The following is a 26,831-nucleotide window of genomic DNA, read 5'->3' as shown; positions in this document are numbered from 1 at the left end:
TTTTCCAACACTGGTGAAAAATATTAACCCTAGATTTCAGGAAACACAATGAATCACAAGCAGGACAAATAAAGAAACCCTCATTTAGATAAATCACAGTCAAAATACAGGACACCAAAGACAAACAGAAAATCGTATATATAGCCAGAATGAAAACAGATTTCTGGCCAAGGAATGACAATTAGAGTGATTGTGATAAATGACTTCTCAATGGCTACAATGGAAAGCAGAAGACAGTAGAATATAATGTGCTAAGAGAGAGAGGAAAAAAAAAACTTTCAACATAGAATTTAATATCCAATGAAACCATCTTTCAAAAACAAGGACAAATTTAAAACACTGTCAGACAAATGAAATCTAATAGAGAATGCCACCTCATTTAAGGAACTTGTAAGGATACACTTTAGGAATAAGGAGACTAATCCCAGAAGAAATACCTAAGATACAAAATCGAACGTGAATTTTTTTAAAATGGCAATTATGAGTAAGTTTAAGCAAAATCAAGTACATAAAATATACCTAATTTGAGGGATTATCAAAATTTTGAACAACTATAACAAGTAAGCCATCATGGGGGTGATTGGAGTCAAAGCATTTTTAGAGTATCTGTATTTTAAAGATTCCGATTAACATAACACTGAGTGTTCATGTTAAAATCTCAAAGTTTACCATTAATAAAGAGAAACAGAGCATATAACACCTACAATAATTAAATTAAAAAAAAAACTGCAATGAGAAAAAACGTTTCAATTATTTCAAAAGAAGGTAAAAAAGAAAAAAAAAAAGAGGGAGAAAGGCTAATGGTCAAAATAAATGAAAACTTAAAAATTCTTAGAATTGAATAATGAAAATACCAGATACTAAGACTTGGGGGATGCAACTAACATAACACTCAAATACTTAAGATGCTAATACTGGGGGTGGGATGGGTCCAAAGGAAGTAAAAAACAAAACGAGAAATTAATAAAACAGAAAACAAAGATAAAAAAGAGAGTACAAACAAAGGTAAAAGTTAGCTCTTTAAAAAGAGTAACATAGTGGGGGACCTTCAAGATGGAGGAGTAAGATATGGAGATCACCTTCTTCCCCACAAATACATCAAAAATACACCTACTTGTGGAACAATTCCTACAGAACACCTACTGAATGGTGGCAGAAGACCTCAGACTTCCCAAAAGGCAAGAAACTCCCCACGTACTTGGGTAGGGCAAAAGAAAAAAGAAAAAACAGAGACAAAAGAATAGGGACGAGACGTGCACCTCTGGGAGGGAGCTGTGAAGGAGGAAAAGTTTCCACACACTAGGAAGCCCCTTCACTGGTGGAGATGGGGGTGGGGTGGGCAGTTGGGGGGACGCTTTGGAACCACGGAGGAGAGAGCAGCAACAGGGTGCAGAGGGCAAAGCGGAGAGATTCCCGCAGAGGATCGGTGCTGACCAGCACTCACCAGCCTGAGACACTTGTCTGCTCACCCACCAGGACAGGTGGGCGCTGGGGGCTGAGGCTCGGGCTTTGGAGGTCAGATCGCAGGGAGAGGACTGGGGTTGGCTGCATGAACACAGCCTGAAGGGGTTAGCGCACCACAGCTAGCCAGGAGGGAATCCGGGAAAAAGTCTGGACCTGCCGAAGAGGCAAGAGACCATTGTTTCGGGGTGCACTATGAGAGGGGATTCCCTCCCTGTGTACCCACAGAAGGCAGAGAACTGCCTAAGCAAGCTCCAGAGAAGGGTACAAGCTGCAGCTATCAGTTCAGACCCCAGAGGCGGGCATGAAACGCTAATGCTGCTGCCGCTGCCACCAAGAATCCTGTGTGCAAGCACAGGTCACTACCCACACCCCCTCCCAACCCCACCAGAGCCTGTGCAGCACGCCACTGTCAGGGTCCCGAGATCTAAGGACAACTTGACCAGGAGAACACACAGCATGCCTCAGGCTGTTGCAATGTCATGTCGGCCTCTGCCCCCACAGGCCACCCCGCATTCCAATTATGACTACCGTACCCCTCCCTCTCCCTGGCCTGAGATGGCAAGAGAGCCCTAATCAGCCGCTGCTTTAATCCCCTCCAGTCTGGGTGGGAACAGACGCCTGAGGGCAACCTACATGCAGAGGCGGGGCCAAAACCAAAGCTGAACCTCAGGAGCCGTGCAAATAAAGAAGAGAAAGGGAAATTTCTCCGTGCAGCCTCAGAAGCAGCAGATTAAATCCCCACAATCAACTTGATGAACCCTGCATCTGTGGAATACCTGAATAGACAACAAATGTTCCAAAAATTGAGGCGGTAGATTTTGGGAGCAACTGTAGACTTGGGGTTTGCTGTCTGTGACTGATTTGTTTCTGATTTTTATGTTTATCTTAGTTTAGTTTTTAGTGCTTGTTATCATTGGTGGATTTCTTTATTGGTTTGGTTGCTCTCTTCTTCTTTTATTTATTTATTAAAATTTTTTTTAATTTTATTATTATTTTTTTAATTTTTCTTTTTTTTTTTAATTTTTCTTTTTTTTTCTTTCTTCCTTTTCTTCTGAGCTGTGTGCTGACAGGGTCTTGGTGCTCTGGCTGGGTGTCGGACATGAGCCTCCGAGGTGGGAGAGCCAAGTCCAGGACAGTGGACCAGCAGAGACCTTGCGGCCCCACGTATTATCAATCGGCAAGAGCTCTCCCAGAGATCTCCGGCTCAACACTAAGACCCAGCTCCACCCAATGACCAGTGCTGGATGCCCCACGCCAAACAACTAGCAAGAGAGGAACACAACCCCACCCATTAGCAGAAAGGCTGCCTAAAATCATACTAAGTTCACAGACACCCCAAAACATACCACTGGACGCAGCCTTGCCCATCAGAAAGATAAGATCCAGTCCCACCCACCAGAACACAGGCACCAGTCTCCTCCACCAGGAAGCCTACACAAGCCACTGAACCAGCCTCACCCACTGGGGGCAGACATCAAAAACAACGGGAACTACGAACACGCAGCCTGCAAAAAGGAGACCCCAAACACAGTAAGTTAAACAAAATGAGAAGACAGAGAAATATGCAGAGATGAAGGAGAAAGGTACAAATCCACCAGACCAAACAAATGAAGAGGAAATAGGCAGTCTACCTGAAAAAGAATTCAGAGTAATGATAGTAAAGATGATCCAAAATCTTGGAAATAGAATGGAGAAAATACAAGAAACGTTTAACAAGGACCTAGAAGAACTAAAGAGCAAACAAACAATGATGAACAACACAATAAATGAAATTAAAAGTTTTCTAGAAGGAATCAATAGCAGAATAACTGAGGCAGAAGAACAGATAAGTGACCTGGAAGATAAAATAGTGGAAATAACTGTCACAGAGCAGAATAAAGAAAAAAGAATGTAAAGGATTGAGGACAGTCTCAGAGACTTCTGGGACAACATTAAACACACTAACATTCGAATTATAGGGGTCCCAGAAGAAGAAGAGAGAAAGAAAGGGTCTGAGAAAATATTTGAAGAGACTATAGTTGAAAACTTGCCTAACATGGGAAGGAAATAGTAAGTCAAATCCAGGAAGTGCAGAGAGTCCCATACAGGATAAATCCAAGGAGAAACACATCAAGACACATATTAATGAAACTATCAAAAATTAAATACAAAGAAAAAATATTAAAAGCAGCAAGGGAAAAGCAACAAATAACATACCAGGGAACCCCCATAAGGTTAACAGCTGATCTTTCAGCAGAAACTCTGCAAGCCAGAAGGCAGTGGTAGGATACATTTAAAGTGATGAAAGGGAAAAACCTACAACCAAGATTACTCTACCCAGCAAGGATCTCATTCAGATTCAATGGAGAAATTAAAACCTTTACAGACAAGCAAGAGTTAAGAGAATTCAGCACCACCAAACCAGCTTTACAACAAATGCTAAAGGAACTTCTCTAGGCAGGAAACACAAGAGAAGGAAAAGACCTACAAAAACAAACCCTAAACAATTAAGAAAATGGTCATAGGAACATACATATCGACAATTACCTTAAATGTAAATGGATTAAATGCTCCAACCAAAAGACATAGACTGGCTGAACGGATACAAAAACAAGACCCGTATATATGCTGTCTACAAGAGACCCACTTCAGACCTAGGGACACATACAGACTAAAAGTGAGGGGACGGAAAAAGATATTCCATGCAAATGGAAATCAAAAGAAAGCTGGAGTAGCAATTCTCATATCAGACAAAATAGACTTTATTTTTTATTTTCTTATTTTTAAAATTTATTTATAATTTGTTTATTTACTTTTGGCTGCATTGGGTCTTTGTTGCTGCTGCACATGCGCTTTCTCTAGTTGCTGCGAGTGGGGGCTACTCATTGTTGAGGCAGACGTGCTTCTCCTTGCGATGGCCTCTATTGTTGCGGAGCATGGGCTCTAGGTGCGTGGGCTTCAGTAGTTGTGGCACACAGGCTCAGTAGTTGTGGCTCACGGGCTCTAGAGCACCGGCTCAGTAGTTGTAGGCGCACTGGCTTAGTTGCTCTGCGGCATGTGGGATCTTCCCGGACCAGGGCTCGAACCCATGTCCCCTGCACTGGCAGGCAGATTCTTAACCACTGCGCTACCAGGGAAGTCCCAAGCTAGACTTTAAAATAAAGACTATTATAAGAGACAGAGAAGGACACCACTTAATGATCAAGGGATCAATCCAAGAAGAAGATATAACAATTGTAAATATTTATGCACCCAACATAGGAGCACCTCAATACATAAGGCAAAGGCTAACAGCCATAAAAGGGGAAGCTGACAGTAACACAATCATAGTAGAGGACTTTAACACCCACTTTCACCAATGGACAGATCATCCAAAAGGAAAATAAATGAGGAAACACAAGCTTTAAATGACACATTGAACAAGATGGACATACATGATATTTATAGGACATTCCATCCAAAAACAACAGAATACACTTTCTTCTCAACTGCTCATGGAACATTCTCCAGGATAGATCATATCTTGGGTCACAAATCAAGCCTCGGTAAATTTAAGAAAATTGAAATCATATTAAGTATCTTTTCTGACCAAAATGCTATGAGACTAGATATCAATTACAGGAAAAAGACTGTAAAAAATACAAACACATGGAGGCTAAACAATACGCTACTAAAAAACCAAGAGATCACTGAAGAAATCAAAAAAGAAATAAAAAAATACCTAGAAACAAATGACAATGAAAACGTGACGACCCAAAACCTATGGAATGCAGCAAAAGCAGTTCTAAGAGGGAAGTTTACAGCAATACAATCCTATCTCAAGAAACTAGAAACATCTCAAATAAACAACCTAACCTTACACCTAAAGTAATTAGAGAAAGAAAAACAAAAAAACCCCAAAGTTAGCAGAAGGAAAGAAATCATAAAGAACAGGTCAGAAATAAATGAAAAAGAAATGAAGGAAACAATAGCAAAGGTCACTTAAACCAAAAGCTGGTTCTTTGAGAAGATAAACAAAATTGATAAACCATTAGCCAGACTCATCAAGAAAAAAAGGGAGAAGACTCAAATCAATAGAATTAGAAATGAAAAAGGAGAAGTAACAACTGACACTGCAGAAATACAAAGGATCATGAGAGATTACTACAAGCAACTATATGCCAATAAAATGGACAACCTGGAAGAAATGGACAAATTCTTAGAAAAGCACAACCTTCCAAGACTGAACCAGGAAGAAATAGAAAATATGAACAGACCAATCTTAAGCACTGAAATTGAAACTGTGATTAAAAATTTTCCAACAGGGCTTCCCTAGTGGCACAGTGGTTGAGAATCTGCCTGCCAATGCAGGGACACGGGTTCGAGCCCTGGTCTGGGAAGATCCCACATGCCACAGAGCAACTGGGCCCGTGAGCCACAACTACTGAGCCTGTGTGCCTGGAGCCTGTGCTCCGCAACAAGAGAGGCCGCGACAGTGAGATGCCCGCGCACCGCGATGAAGAGTGGCTCCCGCTCGCCGCAACTAGAGAAAGCCCTCGCACAGAAATGAAGACCCAACACAGCCAAAAATAAATAAATAAATTTAAAAAAAAATTTTCCAACAAACAAAAGCCCAGGACCAGATGGCTTCACAGGTGAATTCTATCAAACATTTAGAGAAGAGCTAACACCTATCCTTCTCAAACCCTTCCAAAATATAGCAGAGGGAGGAACACTCCCAAACTCATTCTACAAGGCCACCATCACCCTGATACCAAAATGAGACAAAGATGTCACAAAAAAAGAAAACTACACAACAATATCACTGATGAACATAGATGCAAAAATCCTCAACAAAATACTAGCAAACAGAATCCAACAGCACATTAAAAGGATCATGCACCATGATCAAGTGGGGTTTATCCCAGGAATGCAAGGATACTTCAACATACGCAAATCAATCAATGTGATACACGATATTAACAGATTGATGGATAAAAACCATATGATAATCTCAATAGATGCAGAAAAAGCTTCTGACAAAATTCAACACCCATTTATAATAAAAACTCTCCAGAAAGTGAGCACAGAGGGAACCTATCTCAACATAATAAAGGCCATATATGACAAAACCACAGCCATCATCGTTCTCAATGGTGACAAACTGAAACCATTTCCTCTAAGATAAGGAACAAGACAAGGTTGCCCACTCTCATCACTATTATTCAACAGAGTTTTCAAAGTTTTAGCCATGGCAATCAGAGAAGAAAAAGAAATAAAGGAATCTAAATTGGAAAAGAAGAAGTAAAACTCTCACTGTTTACAGATGACATGATACTATACATAGAGAATCCTAAAGATGCTACCAGAAAACTACTAGAGCTAATCAATGAATTTGGTAAAGCAGCAGGATACAAAATTAATGCACAGAAATCTCATGCATTCCTATACACTAACGATGAAAAATCTCTAAGAGAAATTAAGGAAACACTCGCATTTACCATTGCAACAAAAAGAATAAAATACCTAGGAATAAACCTACCTAAGGAGACAAAAGACCTGTATGCAGAAAACTATAAGACACTGATGAAGAAATTAAAGACAATACAAACAGATGGAGCGATATACCGTGTTCTTGGACTGGAAGAATCAACATTGTGAAAATGACTCTAATACCCAAAGCAATCTACAAATTCAATGCAATCCCTATCAAACTACCAATGACATTTTTCACAGAACTATAACAAAAAATTTCACAGTGTGTTTGGGAACACAAATGACCCCGAATAGCCAAAAAAATCTTGAGAAAGAAAAACGCAGCTGGAGGAATCTGGCTCCCTGACTTCAGACTATACTACAAAGCTACAGTAATCAAGACAGTATGGTACTGCAACAAAAACAGAAATATAGATCAATGGAACAGGATAGAAAGCCCAGAGATAAACCCACGCACATATGGTCACCTTATCTTTGATAAAGGAGGCAAGAATATACAATGGAGAAAAGACAGCCTCTTCAATAAGTGGTGCTGGGAAAACTGAACAGCTACATGTAAAAGAATGACATTAGAACACTTTCTAACACCATACACAAAAATAAACTCAAAATGGATTAAAGACCTAAATGTAAGGCCAGACACTTAGAGTAAACTCTAAGAGGAAAACTCTTAGAGGAAAACATAGGCAGAACACTCTATGACATAAATCACAGCAAGATCCTTTTTGACCTACCTTCTAGAGAAATGGAAATAAAACCAAAAATAAACACATGGGACCTAATGAAACTTAAAAGCTTTTGTACAGCAAAGAAAACCATAAACAAGATGAAAAGACAACGCTCAGAATAGGAGAAAAAATTTGCAAACGAAGCAACTGACAAAGGACTAATCTCCAAAATATACAAGTAGCTCATGCAGCTCAATATCAAAAAAACAAACAACCCAATCCAAAAATGGGCAGAAGACCTAAACAGACATTTCTCCAAAGAAGATATACAGACTGCCAACAAACACATGAAAGGATGCTCAACATCACTAACCATTAGAGAAATGCAAATCAAAACCACAGTGTATCACCTCACACCAGTCAGAATGGCCATCATCAAAAAATCTACAAACAGTAAATGCTGGAGAGGGTGTGGAGAAAAGGGAACCCTCTTGCACTGTTGGTGGGAATGTAAATTGATACAGCCACTATGGAGAACAGCATGGAGGTTCCTTAAAAAACTAAAAATAGAACTACCATATGACCCAGCAATACCACTACTGGGCATATACCCTGAGAAAACCATAATTCAAAAAGAGTCATATACCACATTGTTCATTGCAGCCCTATTTACAATAGCCAGGACATGGAAGCAACTTAAGTGTCCATCGACAGATGAATGGATAAAGAAGATGTGGCACATATATACAATGGAATATTACTCAGCCATAAAAAGAAACGAAATGGAGGTATTTGTAGTGAGGTGGATGGAGTTAGAGTCTGTCATACAGAGTGAAGTGAATCAGAAAGAGAAAAACAAATACCATATGCTAACCCATATATATGGAATCTAAGAAAAAAAAAGGCTCTGATGAACCTAGGGGCAGGACAGGAATAAAGACACAGACGTAGAGAATGGACTTGAGGACACGGGAAGGGGGAAGGGTAAGCTGGGATGAAGTGAGAGTGTAGCATTGACATATATACACTACCAAATGTAAAATAGCTAGCTAGCGGTAAGCAGCTGCATAGCACAGGGAGATCAGCTCGGTGCTTTGTGACCACCTAGAGGGGTGGGATAGGTAGGGTGGGAAGGAGACGCAAGAGGGAGGGGATATGGGGATATATGTATATGTATAGCTGATTCGCTTTGTTATACAGCAGAAACTAACAACTTTGTAAAGCAGTTATACGCCAATAAAGATGTTAAAAAAAATAAAAAGAGTAACATAATTGACACACTTTATGGAAAAACAACCAAGGGACAAAGACAGAAGGCATAAATAAATAGTATTAGGGATGAAAAGGGGGACAAAACTACAGACACAGCAGATATTAAGAAGATAAGGAAATATTAAGTCTTTATGCCAATAAACTGAAAGCTAAGAAAATTATTCCTAGAGAAAATAGAAATGAACAAAAATTGATTCAAGAAGAAATAGAGGCGCTTCTAGGTTGGTGAACACACTGAGGTGCAGGGAGGATGATGTGCCTGGAGGGGCATGGAAGCTCTGTGTCCTTCCCCCCCATACCTTCTCCTATACATGCCTTCCATTTGGGTGTTCCTGAGTTGTATCCTTTATAGTAAACGGTGACAGTAAGTAAAGTGCTTTCCTGAGTTCTGTGAGTCGTTCTAGTGGGTTCGTGGGAAAATCCCCCCCCCCGAATGTGGGGTCGTGGGAAATCCTGAATTCATAGTTGGCTGGGCAGAAATGTGAGTAGCCTGGGCACCCTATTTGTGGCTGGTGTCTGAAGTGAGGGTAGTCTTGCAGGATCAAACCCTTAAACCTGTGGAATCTGATGTTAACTCCAGCTAGTTCGTGTCAGAAGTGAACTAAATTGCTGGTATCAGATCTGATGGGTGTCAGGGAGGAAAGAAGCTTTCATTTAGTGTCATAAAATGTGGAATTCAGTAGAATGACACAGGCTCACAGAAGCATGTGGTTTAGGAAGAGAAAGGATGAGGAACAGGGCAGGGCATGAGGAACCTTTGACTCCTGGGTGGCCACATGATCAATCATGGTGTAGGGCAGCAGCTATGCTGAGATAAATGACTGAAGGTAAAAGTTATCGATGGAATTTATTGATGGATCTAACTCCTGGGGAATTGTTTCAATGGATGCATAAAGAAATACAAACCAATAAGAAAAAAGTGAAATATACAATCCCTTGATTATTGTTAGCTATAATAGCTAAAATGAAATTAAAAGAGAGCGCTGGGTCAGATTTTGATGCTGGGCCAACTAGCTTCAAAGCTGCCCCCAAAAGCGAAAAATTATTCAGGGACAACAAAGAGCACCTCAAGACTGCTGGTCACCAAAGTTCACGTGTGGGATTGGGAAGCGCAAAGCCAAGAAACTACTGAGACCACGGGGCTCAGTGTGAAGGAGCTGTCTCACTTTGTAGGTTGGCATCACCAGCTTCCTGAAGAAGTTTTACTAAAAAGGACCAAGAGAGAAATTTAGAAGCAGTATATTCATTTTTATTTTTATTTTTATTTTTTTAACATTTATTTATTATTTATTTTAATTTTGGCTGCGTTGGGTCTTAGTTGTGGCACGCGGGGTCTTCCTTGAGGCATGTGGGATCTTTTGTTGTGGTGCGCGGGCTCTTTGTTGTGGTGTGTGGGCTTCTCTCTAGTTGTGGCGTGTGGGTTTTCTCTTCTCTAGTTGTGGTGCGCAGGCTCCAGGGCGCATGGGCTCTGTAGTTGTGGCACACGGGTTCCAGAGCATGTGGGCTCTGTAGTTTGCAGCACGCGGGCTCTCCAGTTGAGGTGCGCAAGCTCAGTAGTTGTGGCACGTGGGCTTAGTTGCCCCACGGCATGTGGGATCTTAGTTCCCTGACCAGGGATCGAACCTGTGTCCCCCGGATTATAAGGCGGATTCTTTACCACTGGACCACCAGGGAAGTCCCTGGAGCAGTATATTCATTTTTAAATGCTGCAGAATGGAAGGGTTGGTGCAGGACCCACAGCTAACTATGGGACAATTACAGATGGCTATCCATGATACAGACACAGGGCAGGTTACTCCCGAGGGAGCAGCCAGCCTGGTGCACTGGATAAAAGCTGCTGTAAAGTGTTTACTCAAAGAAGGGGGACTACCTGACTCCCCCTAAAAATGTCAAGTGGAACACCCCAGATGAATTCACCCCTTATTATTCATATGTAAGCCGTGTGGGATTGGTGTTATGATAACTAGTATATTCACAAGTGAAAATGCCCATTACTCAGGGCATGGTAAATACTGTGGGCCCCTTCTGCATTAGCAACCCATGTAACCTTACAGTCAGAGAAGCCTGTCTCAGCTTCCCCTCATGAATCTTAGCAGATGCTAATAAAAACATTATATTAATTTAAAAGAAAATGTGGAGAGGCAGAGGAAAGAGTCAAGGGACTCGTCCCAGCATGGTGGAAATTTTTAAACAGTTATTAAGAAACTGAGTGAATAAAGCAAATGTAGATAGAAGTGGGAAAGAGGAAAAAGAAAGAAGGGTGTCAAGAGACTCATCCCAGCAGGATGGAAATCTGTGGATGGTTATTAAGAAATGGGACGAATGCAGGGGACACGGGTTCAAGCCCTGGTCCGGGAAGATCTCACATGCCGCAGAGCAACTAAGCCTGTGCGCCACAACTAGTGAGCCTGAGCTCTAGAGCCCGCGAGCCACAACTACTGAGCCTGCGTGCCACAACTACTGAAGCCCGCGTGCCTAGAGCCTGTGCTCCGCAACAAGAGAAGCCACTGCAATGAGAAGCCCGTGCACTGCAACAAAGAGTAGCCCCCACTCACCGCAACTAGAGAAAGCCTGCGCAGCAATGAAGACCCAACGCAGTCAAAAATGAAGGAAGGAAGGGAGGGAGGGAGGGAGGGAGGGATGGGAGGGAGGAAGGGAAGAAGGAAGAAATATATAAATAAATTTTTAAAAATCTTAAAAATAAAAAGATTAAAAAAAAAAGAAATGGGATGAATAAAATGGGCATTGACATTGATGGGGTTGAAACAAAGGTCTTAATACAGTACTATTTGAGACTGGGTGGATCAAAGGGACCCCTGCTGGACCCCCTACATTGAAGGGCTCTAAGCAAGTTGAGTTTGTTTACCCCAGTTTGGAAAATGTAAGACACAGGGAAAGCAATGATTACAATGAGAAACCAGGCCTGACATCACCTGGGGCAATAGTCAGGCAGATTAATCTTGGCTCAAACCCCCTGCTGGCTAAAACGGGAGTGGAGAAGTTTCTGGGAGTCCTTTACTTGGATGGGACCTCATGCACTGTGATACCAAAACCCTTTGGTGAAGTCTTAACACAGGCTACAATTAGATTGAGAGAATATGAAAAAAGTTAAGGTTGATTGATTAAGGTGGAAATTTGGGTGAAAACTGGAATGTTTAAACAGGCTTACCTGAATGGTTTATGGGAATGGATACTATGTCTAAATGGGGAACACCTTCCCCCAAAGTAAAACAGATGGCATGTCAATCGCTCTCCAATCCAAGCAATATTAATTAGACATCATGCTAAATGGGAATAAGACTGCCGGAGCCCACACAGTGTTATAGACAAGAAGCTGGAGCCTGGCAGACAAACTCTGTACAGGAGCCCTACATAGAGCACAGACTGGGGCTTATGGCAAAAGCCTGTGAGCACCTCCCAGTGACAACTACTGGGATGATGGACTGGAGCATTTCCATTTGAGAGGCAATTACTAGCCTGCTATTGAACGTTAGTCTAAACTGCCCCTACGACTGAAAGACAAAATAATCTTGAAACCCAAAATACCCATGATGTCTTGGGTAATGTCGGAAAAACACTCTAATAAGGAAGGCAGTGCACAGAAGAGTTCCATAATTAAACGGAGATTGTTTATAGAGGATCTTGTTATGAGGAGAAGGCAAGGAGGAGATACAATGAGGAGCCTCTTTTCCCAGAGGACTGACTCTGGAACTGAGTGAGGAGGTGCCAGATTCTGTTGTCACTTGGACAGTATAAATACCTCTCAACTGACCAACAAAGAGCTGCTTGGTTTATGTATGACAGTTGCAAGGTGAATGGCCACCACTCTGACCAAAGAAAGTAAACACAGATGGGCTCAGTGGGCTGACTTACACGCTGTTTTCCTAGCAGTGATGGAAGAACTGAACAATGGTAAAGCCCATATGCTTGGGTTTTTACTGACTCATGGGCAACGGAAAACTGGACTATTAAAAGGATGCCTGTATAAGGTGCAGCCATATGGAAATCCCTCTGGGAATTATGGGCCACTTTAAAGTAGGACATGTTAATGCCCATCAGAAGAACCCACTTTGAGGTTTGGGAGGTGATGTAACCACCAAGTGGACCTTTTGGTACACTCCCTTCAAGTGGCCACCTGGGGGACTGCAGCAATGCAGAGATGGGCTGAATCTAGACATAATCCTCTTATACCCTCTGAGGCACAAATTGCCAACAAGAACTGTTTTGTCTGCCAACAGGAGAGACAGAGGCTGCAGATGGCTGTGGGGAAGACTCACCGGGGGGGAAGGCCCTACTACACATAGCCAGCAAGTAGACTACGCTGGATTAATGCCAGCAGCCCTGGTGGGGGGGGCTATAAATGGGTCCTACCAGGAATAGACACTTCAGACTGGGCTCTGCATACGAGGCAGTAGATGCAAATGCTTAAAATACTATTAGAGGATTGGAACAGAAGATACTCTACCAATGTGGGCCGCCAAGTTACACATCTTCAGGCTATGGGACACAACACGCTTCACAGCACACAGTGTCCAACAGTGGGTGAAGAGATACCACATCAAATGGACATGTGATGTTGCTTATCACCCTCACAGTAATGGTTTAATTGAGAATTAGAACAGGCAGTTGAAACATCTGCTATCTAAAATGTGTGAGATAAAAGCATAAAGGGCTGACTTTCATGCCTTCACAAGTGTGTGCTCACACTCAATATAAGGGGGCCTAAGGGAGAGTCCCCACTAGATAGATACCTCTGTTCTTCTGGTGGATCTGGGGAAAAGGGGATAGAGATGGATGCTGGTATGACTACAATTCTTCCTAAGGGGTAAGGATGCTGGTATGACAATATACTTTTTATTTTCTTCCCCACATCACCTCAGCTTTCTTTTTCCTACCTGATGCAGGACCAGGACTACAGCTACAAGTGCCAGAAGCAGGGATGAAACTCTATTTTTAAACCTTTATGTCAGAATTCCTAAGAGCCTGCTGGGGTGGGCTGTGCCTTCACCCCATCTGGCAAAATGGGGGTTAACAGTGAATGCAGCTGTAATGCCTGGAGGTAAAAACAGCCCACTAGTTCTGTACCTATGTAACCTTACCCTAATATGAATGGTAGTGAACTGAGGCGGAGGTACTTGCTAGACTACTATTGCTGCCTGCGATCTAAACCAGCACTGTGGCCGAACCTAATGTCCCTTCCAAAGGTGGAAAAGTTTGGGTATAAATGGAAAGAAGGAGGAATAGTAGTTAAGGGTAAAGGAGTAAATAAATGAGTTATGGTAATAAGAGAAATCCAATATTACATGAACACCTTGAAAGAGGCTCGGGGCAAGAGATGACATTGTCTCTTAGCTCAATTATACCGGATGCCTTGAAAGGGGGAAGCCATATATTGCTGCAGTTGGAACCTGAGAAGATGTATTGTACTGGAACCCTGCAAACCTCAGTGGCCTTGCTCTGGGAGACATTTTCATGCAGTAGGATGATAGACTGAACTAAGCAGTAATGCCAAAGGGACAGGTACTATGCCAGCATCTTTTAACTATTAGGATTCTTTTGCTCTAAGGGATCGTGGTCAAAGACCAGGGGGTAGTCTGTGGTATAATAAGAGTATCTGACCTTTGTCCCCAGTTGATGATGATGATAATGATGACAGAGGAGGAGTGGGAGGGAAAAGGGGGAGGAGAAATAGAAAACCGAAATAAACCATTAAAGACACTGGACTGGTACTTAACATCTTCCCAACAAGACCAAACAGTTTACAGACAGGTTCCCTCAAATAGTCATGGATCAAATAATTACAACCTTAAATGAAGGGGCTTCCCTGGTGGCTCAGTGGTTAAGAATCCGCCTGCCAGTGCAGGGGACAGGGGTTCGAGCCCTGGTCCGGGAAGATCCCACATGCTGCAGAGCAACTAAGCCTGTGCACCACAACTACTGAGCCTGAGCTCTAGAGCCCAAGAGCCACAACTACTGAGCTCATGTGCCACAACTGCTGAAGCCTGCACGCCTAGAGCCTGTGTTCCACAACAAGAGAAGCCACCACAATGAGAAGCCCGCACACCGCAATGAAGAGTAGCCCTCGCTCACCGCAACTAGAGAAAGCCCGCGCGCAGCAACGAAGACCCAACGCAGCCAAAAATAAATAAATAAAATTTAAAAAAAGAACCTTAAATTAATTCTTCTCCATTTTATCTTCCAGACAAAAATGGAATACTTTCCGACTCATTCTATGAAGCTAGAATAATCTTAATACCAAAAACCAGATAAGATAGTGCAAGGAATAAAAATGATAAGCCAAATCAATAAAAAACATAGATGTAAAACTTCTAATCAAAATATTAGCAGACTAAATCAAGCCATATCTGAAAACCACGACCAAATCAGGTTTGTCTCAGGAATATAAGGGTGGAATATACATTTTTCACCTTAATAAATGGTTAAAATGAGAAAAACACGATCATCTTACTTGATGCAGAAAGAACATTCAATAAAATATGACATGCATTCATAATTTTTAAAAACTTTGAACACGCTAGGAATAAAAGGAAACTTCTTTAACCTGGTACAAGGTACAAGGTATTTACCAAAAACACTATAGCAAATGTTATGCTTAATAGTGAAGCATTAAAAGCATTCTTTTTAACATCAGGAAAAAGACAAGGATGCCTGTTACTATCAATTCCATTCTATACTGTACTGGAAGGCCTAGTTAGTACTACAAGGCAAGCAAAAGAAATAAAGGTGACAAAGATTGGAAAAGAAGAAATAAAACCATCATTATTTGCACATTATCACCTACTTTACTATTATAAAACTACCTAGAGACATTAAAGAAAGCCCTTATAAATGGATAGATACATCATTTTCATGGAGGGGAGACTCAACATTCTAAATATGTTAATTGTCTCAAAACTACATTCAATGAAATTTCAGTAAAAAGAAGGTGGTGAAGAGAACTGTCCTATAAGATACCAAGACTTACTTTAAAGCTATAGTAATTACAACAGCGTGATTTACTACAGGGACAGAAAAACTGGCAGAATAAACTGAATGCCCAGAAATACACAGAGGAACTTCACATACAGGAACTTACACGTGACTGAAGTGGCACTGCAGATCAGAGGGAGGAAGAATGGTCTATCTAATAACTAGTTACAGATATTTCTAAAATATTAAATTTGATCTCTTCCTCACAACATAAGCAAAAATCAATTTCTTAGAGATGCTAAATATAACTTAAAAACATTTAGGAAAAAAAATGTAGACTATTTTTACAAACTCAGAATAGAGAAGGATTTCTTAAATAGAACAGAAAGTTAAGTCATAAGAAAGATTTGTAAATGAGAATTTATGATTAAGAGTATCTTAATTCATCAAAAGATCCCTAAAAGAAAATTAACAGCCACAAACTGGAAGGAGACATGTGCTTCTCATATAACTGACCAAGGATTAGTTTCTTGAATATATAATGAAAACTTACTAAGAAAAATGTCTTAATATTAAGTTTTTGTTTATCACAAAGTAAAACTAGTATTATAAAAATATTGGCCAAAGCTGTTAAAATTCTAATGCTTTTTGGATACAGGTCATGGGAACCCACTTTCTGCCATCAAAATATCAAGTTTGATTTTATGATTTATCAACTCCATAACCAATAAGCTATAATGTTTAGTAGAGCATGACTAGCAATTTGTGTTTACAAGGCTCCCAACTTCTTCAAGAAAACTTCAAGCAGCTTCTACTTTCTGACAAGGTTAATTCATGTACAACTTACAAAGGGAGGGGAAGGGAGAGGAGTACTGTGAAGGCTCACAGGCAGGCAGTGCAGCGTGGGCTGTGGGTAACTGCTTATTTCCATTGTGAAGAGTCAAAGAAGGTAATAAGCAAGATCCAAAAATGGTCCTGAGACCTTAATTATTGGTATCAAAAGTCAGACCCTGGTGTTTAAATTCCCCTTTTATTTCTCCACTATTCCTTTGAAAAGATGATCAGACTCCAATCTTCCCACTGTCTTGCTCCAAGTATTTCTAGGCTGCAGAAGAAAAGTACTCTTTTCTGATCTGGGGTCCTCGAAAAGAGCCTTTACCTCCTGGGTTCATTCTCTGCTTAAAATTTCTAGCCAGTTACCACTGCAAAGTGACTGTGATGTACACACTCTCTAAATAACAGACTGGATAGATTTTTTTTTTAATTAATTTATTTTTATTTATTTATCTTTGGCTGCATTGGGTCTTTGTTGCTGTGTGTGGACTTTCTCTAGTTGTGGCAAGCGAGGGCTACTCTTCATTGCGGTACGTGGGCTTCTCACTGCGGTGGCCTCTCTTGTTGTGGAGCACAGGCTCTAGGCACGCGGGCTTCAGTAGTTGTGGCACATGGGCTTAGTTGCTCCGCGGCATGTGGGATTTTCCCGGACCAGGGCTCGAACGCGTGTCCCCTGCATTGGCAGGTGGATTCTTAACCACTGCGCCACTGGAGAAGTCCCCAGACTGGATAGATTTAAATGGGCTGTGGGGGACTTCCCCGGTGGTCCAGTGGTAAAGAATCCGCCTTCCAATGCAGGGGGACTCAGGTTCGATCCATGCCGCAGGGCAACTGAGCCCGCACACCACAACGACTGAGCCTGGGTGTCTCAACTAGAGAGCCCACGTGCTGCAAAGTACAGAGCCCATGCGCCACAACTACAGAGCCTACGCACCCTGGAGCCCACACGCCACAAACTAGAGAGAGAAAACCCGCATGCCACAACCAGAGAGAAGCCCACGTGCCGCAACTAGAGAGGAGTCCATGTGCCGCAACGAAGATCTCACATGCCGCAACTAAGACCAACGCAGCCAACAAACAAACAAACAAACAAACAGGGCCCAGGAATGTGTGCGGCAGCATTTTTAAAAAAATAAAGGAAAAAAAAAGTGCTGTGGACAAGAATTTCAAATCAGTCTAGAAGGACATTTTCATCACTGAAATCCATCTACTTTTATTCTTTTTGGGTTTTCATGGTAATTGTTCAAGACTTGTAATGTTTTAAAATTTTATGGCATCAGTGAACAAGAAATGAAGTATCAGATGTTATTAAAACCCCTTAACACAGTCAGGAGAAATGAAGAATGGCACCGTAGTACAAATCAACATAACAACTCTGAATTCATTCCTTTCTTTCTCTAATGGGAGAGACACTTGTCATTGTTAAAATTTGCATTTACACAGATAATCTACAATTATTTAACATGGTACCTTTACAAAAGACCCTCAGAGGTGAGTTTATAATTTAAAAATAAATACTGAGACAGATAAGGAAAAGTTAAGTGCAGTGTCCAATACAGCTAACATGTGGGTAAGTGTTCTGGATAAAGACCGATCCAAGCCCATTCTCAGCTCTAATAGCTGTGTGATCTTGGGTAAGTTACTAAGCTTCCCTGAGCGTCAATTTCCTCCTTCATAAAAGCATGTGCAGTACTAACTCATTGTTGAGAGGATTAAATGCAGGGGGCAAAAAGACCAAAATGTACAAGGCACTTTAATAGTACAATTCCTAATATAGAGTGATTTCTGTGAATGATTAGAAAATTACTTTATGAGCCTTTTTTTTGTATGACACTTGAAAAATATATGTATGAGAGTTCTACAATCTCAAGATTCACTCTTGTGTTCAGCATAAAAGACCAAGTTACCAAAAAATACTCATTTGAGTACAAAAACATGCTCATAAATATTCAGTCTTCTTAATTTGAAACTGAAATTAATACGCAGATATTAATCAACTACAACTTTTCAACAGACTCCATAAACTAAATGGGATAAGCTAATCAAGCTGAGCAGAAAGATGAGAGCTCAAAACAGACCACAAGCACAGAGACATAAAGTGCTATTTAAAACAGGAAGTGTGATAACGAAGGGTTTTTTTCTTTAAAAAGCATGACATTCAGTATAAGAGAACATTTATTAAGTTCTCAACCCTGAAACAAATGCCTTGACTATTTAATTTAACAAAGTTATACTTTGAATGCAATAATATGTCAGATCCTCACAACTTAAGGTGTGCATAATTTTATAGAGGATTATGTAGGACTAATAAAACTGATAATAATTACAACAACATTGGCTATCATTTAGTCAGCACAGGTTTCTTACTTTCTCACAATAAATCAGTGAGAGAGGAAGGAAAAAACCTGTTATCCCCATAAAGATGAACTGACTGACACTCAGGAAGATTATGTAACTTGTCCAAGGTTACAGATAGTAAGTGACAGAACAGAGATTTGAACCCATGATTGTTATCACTTCAAAAACCAATAGTCTCTCTGCCCCAAATTGCTTCTCTAGGCAGAACATTAGGAAACGGAACTAAATGACTGGGAAGATCTCTTGAAAATCTAGGATTTAAATTCTTTTTACTAATAAGCTAATATACCTGAGGGTATTAAGCTTCAAGCCCCTGCCCCAACAAGCAACTCTCCAACCCCTATCCCCTTCAGGGAAAAAAGCAAGACAGGAAGACGTAGAAAGGAAGAAAGAATTACTTAACATTAAATCTTTCAGATACAAAAGGGTGATCTGCCGGTAATGACCAGCACTAAGAAAGTGAGAGCACGAGGACAGGAAAGAATTTAGATTAGTCATTAGAGAAGAACTTCCTGACAACAAAAATTGAGACACCGGAACACATTATCAGAGAACATTATGTAGGATAAACCGAAGAAAATACAACCTCATGAAGGGCTGTCAACACATAAACAGTGTCAACATACACACAAGATGGGGAAGTACAAATATAGCCTACTTGGCTCAGCCTCATTTATAATTTAAAATAGAAAAGAAAAAAAGGAAACTGGTAAAATAAGCTTGACAGCAACAGTCAGGAGACTGCACTACAATTCTGTCAGCCTAAGTACAAGTTAGCAAAATGCTAACCCAATATTTGTGCCACATTTTTCAAAAGACCCATCAAGGCACAGGTACCATTTTATATTTTCCTTCAATTCACTATCCATTAAAACACAGCATCTCTATTTCCTTTGCAAATTCATGTTCAGACTAGAACCAGTGCTCTAGTCTAGGCTCAAAGTTAGTCATCACAGATGCACTGGTAAAATAAAACCCAAATTCTGCTAGTTTCTTAAGTATGTTTTGGGAGAATTTTGAATGAAAAATATCACAAAGATAACTTCCTTTGGGATTAAAAACAAAACAAAAAACCCCCACATAACTTTGGTGGAATTATTAGACCTAGGAGAATCGTGTCTGTTCCACATGCCTATACCCCTTTCTCTCACTACATGAAATCAACCCATCCAAAGTTGATCGCCTTAGGAAACTGCAGAGTCAACGATTCCGTTTATCCCTTTCCAATGTCAGCTGAGTCTTGATGTGAACCTTTACTAACCTGTAAAACAATGAGAAGTCTACATGTTCCTGGTAGTAAGAGGATTTCTCACTTTCATTATAAAAAGAAATATGTTTCTTTTATGATGATTATGTTATTATCAGGGAAAAAAAGGGCTACTTCCATTAAAAAACAAATACACTCAAGTCAGCCAAGTTAATGCTTTTATATCCCTTCCCTTTTTTTCTCTACAGCCACTGCCATCCAAAAGAGAAGTAACCTCTCAGCCTCTGGTCCTACCTAAAACCCTCTCCTTTACACAAGACAGAAGAGACTTCGGACCATTAATTATTTGGTTCTAATAATATACCCCAGTAGTTGAGAGCATAAGTACTTGCTTTTGGGAGACCTAAAATCTAGGGCAGACCTACCTTGTGAGTAGAGAAGGATCTGCATCTCTAAAAGAACACAGGTAAACACCTGTACCAAGTTCTCCAGGCCCAGGAGCTCGAAGACCTCTCGGAGCGGGTAATCGGAGAGAGGAAGTTCACTGGGGCCCGGCCTCTGACAGATGACGGGTTCATAAACACCATAAAATTTCAGTGATCTCCCTGGAGGAGGAAGGGGCACCTCATAGAGAATATTATGGATGTAGCTCTCAAGCGGCAAGGGTGGTGGCTGCTGTGAGGTAACTGCCTTGTAAAGCTGGATAAGGAATTTCTTGCAGGCCCGCATGAAAGGCAGTGGTGTGATCAAACATATACTTTTTGAAACATACAGGGTGTCTCTGCTGATGTCATAAGAGTTGTATCGCTGGAGTTTCAAAAGGGACGTTGTATCTCCCTCGTCAATACTGCTTGCCAGTGAGTCCATGCTGCAGGAGGATGAAGCGTACAAGCTGCTGTAATGCTCTGCATTGTGCATCTGGTAGAGCGTCTGCATTGCTGTGCAGATTTGCTTACTTGTAACTTCTTCATAAAAAGTGAGAACAAAACCGTAGGTACGAGAACCATCTTCCCGGGTAATTATAAATGAGTGGAACTGAGGGTCTTTATTGTCAGTTTGTGTTCTGAAAGATAGTCCTTTAGGCATGCACAACTGTGGAGGAAGGAGAAGAAAAGCATCAGAAGGCAGTACACAAACAACTTCAAACCAGAAAAAAATGTTTGTGAAGCTCCATCTGAGCTTGTGACCTTCATTAAGTCATGTAACTTCTCTGAGCCTCGGTTTCTTTATCTACAACATTTGCTGCATCAGTGACTTGAAGACAAAATGCAAGGGCACTTTACAAATATTTAGTATTTAAGGACTATTTTTAGAGTAATGTTGATAATGTTTCAGAGGAATACACAGACAGGTGAAGGCTCATTTGATAAATGGAAAAAAAGTTAAACACAGAATAATAAAAACAACAGTATCATTTTTGCTATTTTGAACAATATTATCCTTAGGAAAATAAACTTTGAAAATTAAATGATTTTTTATTTACTGAAGCAGAAGGGTAGAAACAAGACATTTTAGATTATTTCCAGCAGAGATCATGCCCCAGGTCTTGGGAACTACCCAGGATTGAGTCAAACTTGGGAATAAAATTACGTGAGGAGTTAAAGATGCTATATTTAAGATACTTACAAAGCACAAGAAATTAAAATCGAGTCTTTAAAACATTTTAAACAAATTACAGAAAATTTGAAATACACTAAGGAAAACAGAACTGGTAACTCAACTATCCTAAAATAATAATCATTATTAACTTTTCTATTATTCCTTTCTACTTTTGTATTACAATATACTTTCTGCATAGAAATAATTTTACCATACATTATGACATTTTTTTTTCAGATTTAATAATCGATCTGGTGTAAAATTTAGAAGTTCTCCCAAATCTCCACATTACCAAAAAAATGTAATTCACTTAAGAGTTACATGTCCTTCATCCAAACTGTGAACAAACACTTACTAAGTGCCTTTCTGAGCTAGGCCTTGTGACGGTGACACAATGGTGAGAAAGACACAGTTCCTGCTCCTCTGAAGCTTCCACTCCAGTAAGGATGACAGATGATTAAAGAATTATAACGTATTAGAAGTGCTATGATAGGGTAAATATAGGCTGCTAGGAAAAAAACACAGCAGGAGGACATAAATGAGAAAAGAGGGAGCCACCAGGGGAAAAAATGAAGGAAGCCCAAGCGGAGACCTGAGGATAGGTATAGGTGTCTATAGGTGTTAGTGAGATGAAGAGAAGGCAGAGAGGGCACGTGCAAAAGCCCAGAAGACAGAATGTGAGGTTTTGGGGAACTGAAACCTGCTCACTGTGGGTGGGGAGCAGAATGCAAGGTGGGGGGAGCAGAAAGCAAATGCAGGAGACATTAGGTCATGAAGTGCCTTGGAGAGTCACGGTAGGAGCCTCAGGAGGACGCTGGGAAGTCTCGGAAGGGTTGTTAGCAGGAGAGGGACAGAAACAGATGTGCCTCTTAGCTCATCAACCTTCCGGCATGCAAGGGCGGTGGTTTTCGCAGGACTCCAAGGAGGCAGCAGGAACGCTCAGAGCTGTGGAGTCATCTTTGACTCCTCTCTTTCTCTCTCACCCCATTACCCAATCCATCAAAAAAAATGATCAGTTCTACCTTCAAAAATATATTCAGAAACAAATTACTTCTATCTTTACTCTTACTACTCTAATCTAAGCCATATTCTTCTCTGGCCTGGATGACTATTTAATAGCCTGTTAACCAGTCTCCCTGCTTTTGCCCTCGTCCCCCATAACCTGCTCCCCATCTAGCAGCCAACGTGATCCTTAAAAACATACATTAGATCATGCCACTCTATTCAAAACCCTCCAGTGGTCTCTCATTTTGCGAGAAGGTGAAATCCCCACACCGTAAGGCCCCTGTGAGGCCCTGCGTGACTTGGCCCCGGCGACTTCTCTGTCTCCATCCTCCACTGCTCTTTAGCTCACCTACTCTGCTGGGGGCCTTCAGACAATCCCAGTCCTCGGCCTGGAACCACCCTAACTCACATCCAGTAGAGCAAAGGGGCTACCCTGCCAAACCCGACTCAAACTGCAGATCTGTAAGCAAAACGAGGATTTAGTTGTTTTAAATCAAGAGACTACAGCCCTGAGGTCAAATCCAATCTGCCACTTGTTTTTGAAAATAAAATTTTATTGGAACACAATCACACGCCTCCATTTAAGCACTGTCTACAGCTGCTTTTGCACTACAACAGCAGAGCTGAACAACTGCAACAGAGACTGCATGGCCCACAACGCTCAACTATTTACTATCTGGCCCTTTGTGGAAAAAAAACCCCTGCCAGCCTGTTTTAAGCCACTTAAGTAACACTGGGATGGTTTGTTATAGAGCTATATACACCCAAAACACTCCCTTACTTCCTGTAAGTCTCTATATAAATACTACTTTAAAGAGGCCTTCCTTTATCTTTCCATAAAAAATAGTGTTTTCATCCTACAAATGCCGTTAAAATGTCACTTCTTCTCTAAAAAGTCTTTGTTGAATGAAGCAGTTAAAATCTTGCACCATAGTATACATATGTACATTGTATACTGACACACAGTAGTTTCTTGCATTTTGTTTCATCTCTAGATTGAAAACTACTCAAGGACTGGTAATAGCCTTAACCATTCAAGAGTACCACACATGGAACAATACACTATTTGGGGCTGTAATAAATGGTGACTGATAAAGATAAAAAGCAAAAATTGTGAAGCTCAGCATAAGTATCCCAGTGAAAATGTCTTTATATTTCATATCACTGAATATAAGAATTGGAAAGAGCTACGGTAGTTTTACTTAATTATTATTATATATGTATGTTGACAAAAATTAAATTACTGTGTACATTTGGGCAAAATAAGATATAGATTTAGGTAAAACACATGAATACCTCGATTTGTTAGGGGGAAATTTTGCTTATTCCTAATCTTGGGAATAAAAGGCCATGGCAGAATATTTTCATAATGAGGCCTTCATAATTAAAGCTGCTTTCACCATAACAAGTCAATGAGATCTTCTACTGATTATGAATGAAAACTCATCTGACACATTTACTATAGTCAATAAAGATTGTAGGAAGGGACTTCCCTGGTGGCACAGTGGTTAAGAGTCCACCTGCCAATGCAGGGGACACGGTTCGAGCCCTGTTCCAAGAAGATCCCACATGCCGCGGAGCAACTAAGCCCATGTGCCACAACTACTGAGCCTGCGCTCTAGAGCCCACGAGCCACAACTACTGAGCCTGCACGCCACAACTACTGAAGCCCGCGTGCCTAGAGCCGGTGCTCTGCAACAAGAGAAGCCACCACCATGAGAAGCCCGCGCACCACAACGAAGAGTAACCCCCGCTACCCACCTCTCGCTGCAACTAGAGAAAGCCCACGCTCAGCAATGAAGACCCAACACAGCCAAAAATAAATAAGTTAAAAAAAAAAAAAAAAAAGATTGTAGGAAGGATGATCTGAATCAGTCTTGCTCCAGGCTAAGCTCAAACCTGCATAGCATAGTGCATGGCACACAGAAGTATTTGTTGAATGAATGAATGAATAAATGAATGAACAAGAAAACAATCAAAAACAACAGTTCGGGGTACAGGATCAGATTTAGTTCATCTCTTCATTCAATCTGTAGTTCTCTTTTTACATCAAATAGGCAATACAGAAACACAGTGACTTCCAAAGTCAACATAAAGACTTAATTTAATTGACAGGGTTTCCTGACATCATAAACCACAAAATTCCAGCTCAAACTGTTTTTGAACAGCTGCCAATATTCCCTTAAGGATTTGTAGTTTTCATCAGCATGCATTCAAACATCTACAGGAAAAGCTTGCCAAAAGTTGTGCTCAAAATGAAGAATGACTTTCTATGCTACAGATAACAGATGTAAGAATTATTAAATTCCCTTCCTACACATCAACAAAACTAAGAATTATATTTCTAATCTGGGAACCATGAATTGGAAAATGCTATTGCTTTTTCATTTTTAAAAGTGAGAATCATATGATTTGTCAAGTTTATTTTTCATAATCCTAAACTGTAAGTCAAGATTTGCTCACCATGGCATTCAACAACATCTTTTATCCCCTGATATTGCTGTTTACCAACAATATCCCCTCCCCACCCCACTCTCCCACAACAACTAAAAATTTAGAGTTGTCACTGCTGACCAGATTGTCGCTGGCCATCAGATTACTCTAGCCAAATTGGGCTCACAACGCTGTGTACCTCTCCTGGTTTGAGTGACCAAATGTCCTTATTATCTCTCTGGACTCTTTTAGGCAGTGTGGCTAGAATTTTAACAATTCTTTTTTCCACTTTCTATAGTTCTATTAATCCCATTCCTTCTCTCTTACTATACAAATAAAACTCTCAGTGAGTCAGTTTGCCCTTCCTTTCTTCCTTCCTTCTTTCCCTCTCTCTTTCCTTTCTTCATTTAATAAACATTTATTTTATGTCATGTATTGCATTAGATCTTGATAACTCAAAAGACAAATATGAAAATAATCCCTTACTTCTGGGAGCTTCTAGCCTAATAGGAAAGAGACATATAAACCAGCAGTTACAAAATAATGTGATCAATACTGCTACAGAGTGTGTTCAAAGTATTATAGGAATAGAGAAGACAGAGCACCTAACCATTCCTGCTTAAGAGATGGTTTTGCAGTGGAGGTGACACCTGAACAAAGACAGGAAATGGAAGTACTGTAAGCAAGCATATAGACCTTCATTTATTCAATGGTTAGAACCTCTACTATGTGCAAAGCTAGGGATGTAGCAATGAATAATAGAGAGTGTTCCTGTCCTAATGGTACTTACTTTATAGCAGGAGACAGGGAGTAGACAACCAGCTACATAATTAATTAATTGCAACTGTAACAGTGCTACAAAAAGGTACAAGGTGCCAAGAGAATCTAAGGGGACGTGGCTGAATGCTGGAAGGGTGATGGAAGGTGGTGGTTAGAGATGGTTTCTCTGAGGAAATCATGTTTACAATGAAATCTGAAGGGTCAATACGAAGAACTCACTAGGGGAAGGAGAAGTGGAAGAGCCTTCCTAAGAGAGGTGAAAGCAGAAGCAGAAGCTGTAGTGTGAAGAACAGAAAGGACAGGAGCAGGAGGCCAGTTAGACAGCTATTGCAGGAATCCAGGTAAGAGAGCTTGCTGGTTTGGACTTAGGCGGGTATGTAGAAGCAGAGAGAAGTAGATGATAACTGATTGCACATGGGAGAGGGTGAGAAAGTGGGAACTTTCAAGCATGATGCTAGATTTTTGGCTTAGGCACCTAGGTAGATGGTTGTACCATTCACTGACCCAGATTGGCGGGAAGACTGTGAATTCAGTTTTGGGCATGCTGAGTTTGAGATGCCGGTGAAATATTCTAGCTGCGATGTTAAGAAAACAAGTGGGCTCCCCCAGTAATGGCTGGATTAAAGCGCCCATTCCTATGATTTTATTGTGAGACATGAACTTAAAGCTGGATCAAAATGAGGGCTTACTTTCATTCCAATGTCAGATCTATTAATGTAACTAAGGGTTATCCATTTCAAATTCAAGTACTTCCTGAGTCCGTCAAAAGTATATAGTGCTCTTTTTCCTTGCATTTTCCAAGATGGATGTCTAAATAGGTTTTTTCC

The 26,831-nt window shown here is 40.7% G+C and overlaps 1 protein-coding gene across 3 annotated transcripts in view; it reads right to left on the bottom strand.

Annotated features, from left to right (window-relative positions):
* DENND5B (DENN domain containing 5B) overlaps window positions 1–26,831 on the bottom strand; it is a 211,341-nt gene that overhangs the window by 81,039 nt on the left and 103,471 nt on the right. For all 3 annotated transcript variants that reach the window (XM_061206351.1, XM_061206353.1, XM_061206352.1), the window contains one exon: window positions 20,613–21,279. In XM_061206351.1, the coding sequence (XP_061062334.1) occupies window positions 20,613–21,279 (667 nt within the window). The remainder of the gene's footprint in view (window positions 1–20,612; window positions 21,280–26,831) is intronic.

The sequence above is a fragment of the Eubalaena glacialis genome, chromosome 11 (genome assembly GCF_028564815.1).
Source record: "Eubalaena glacialis isolate mEubGla1 chromosome 11, mEubGla1.1.hap2.+ XY, whole genome shotgun sequence".
In the NCBI taxonomy this organism is placed as follows: domain Eukaryota; kingdom Metazoa; phylum Chordata; class Mammalia; order Artiodactyla; family Balaenidae; genus Eubalaena; species Eubalaena glacialis.
The sequence above is the reverse complement of the archived record's forward strand: the minus strand, read 5'-3'. Positions and strand labels throughout refer to the sequence as shown.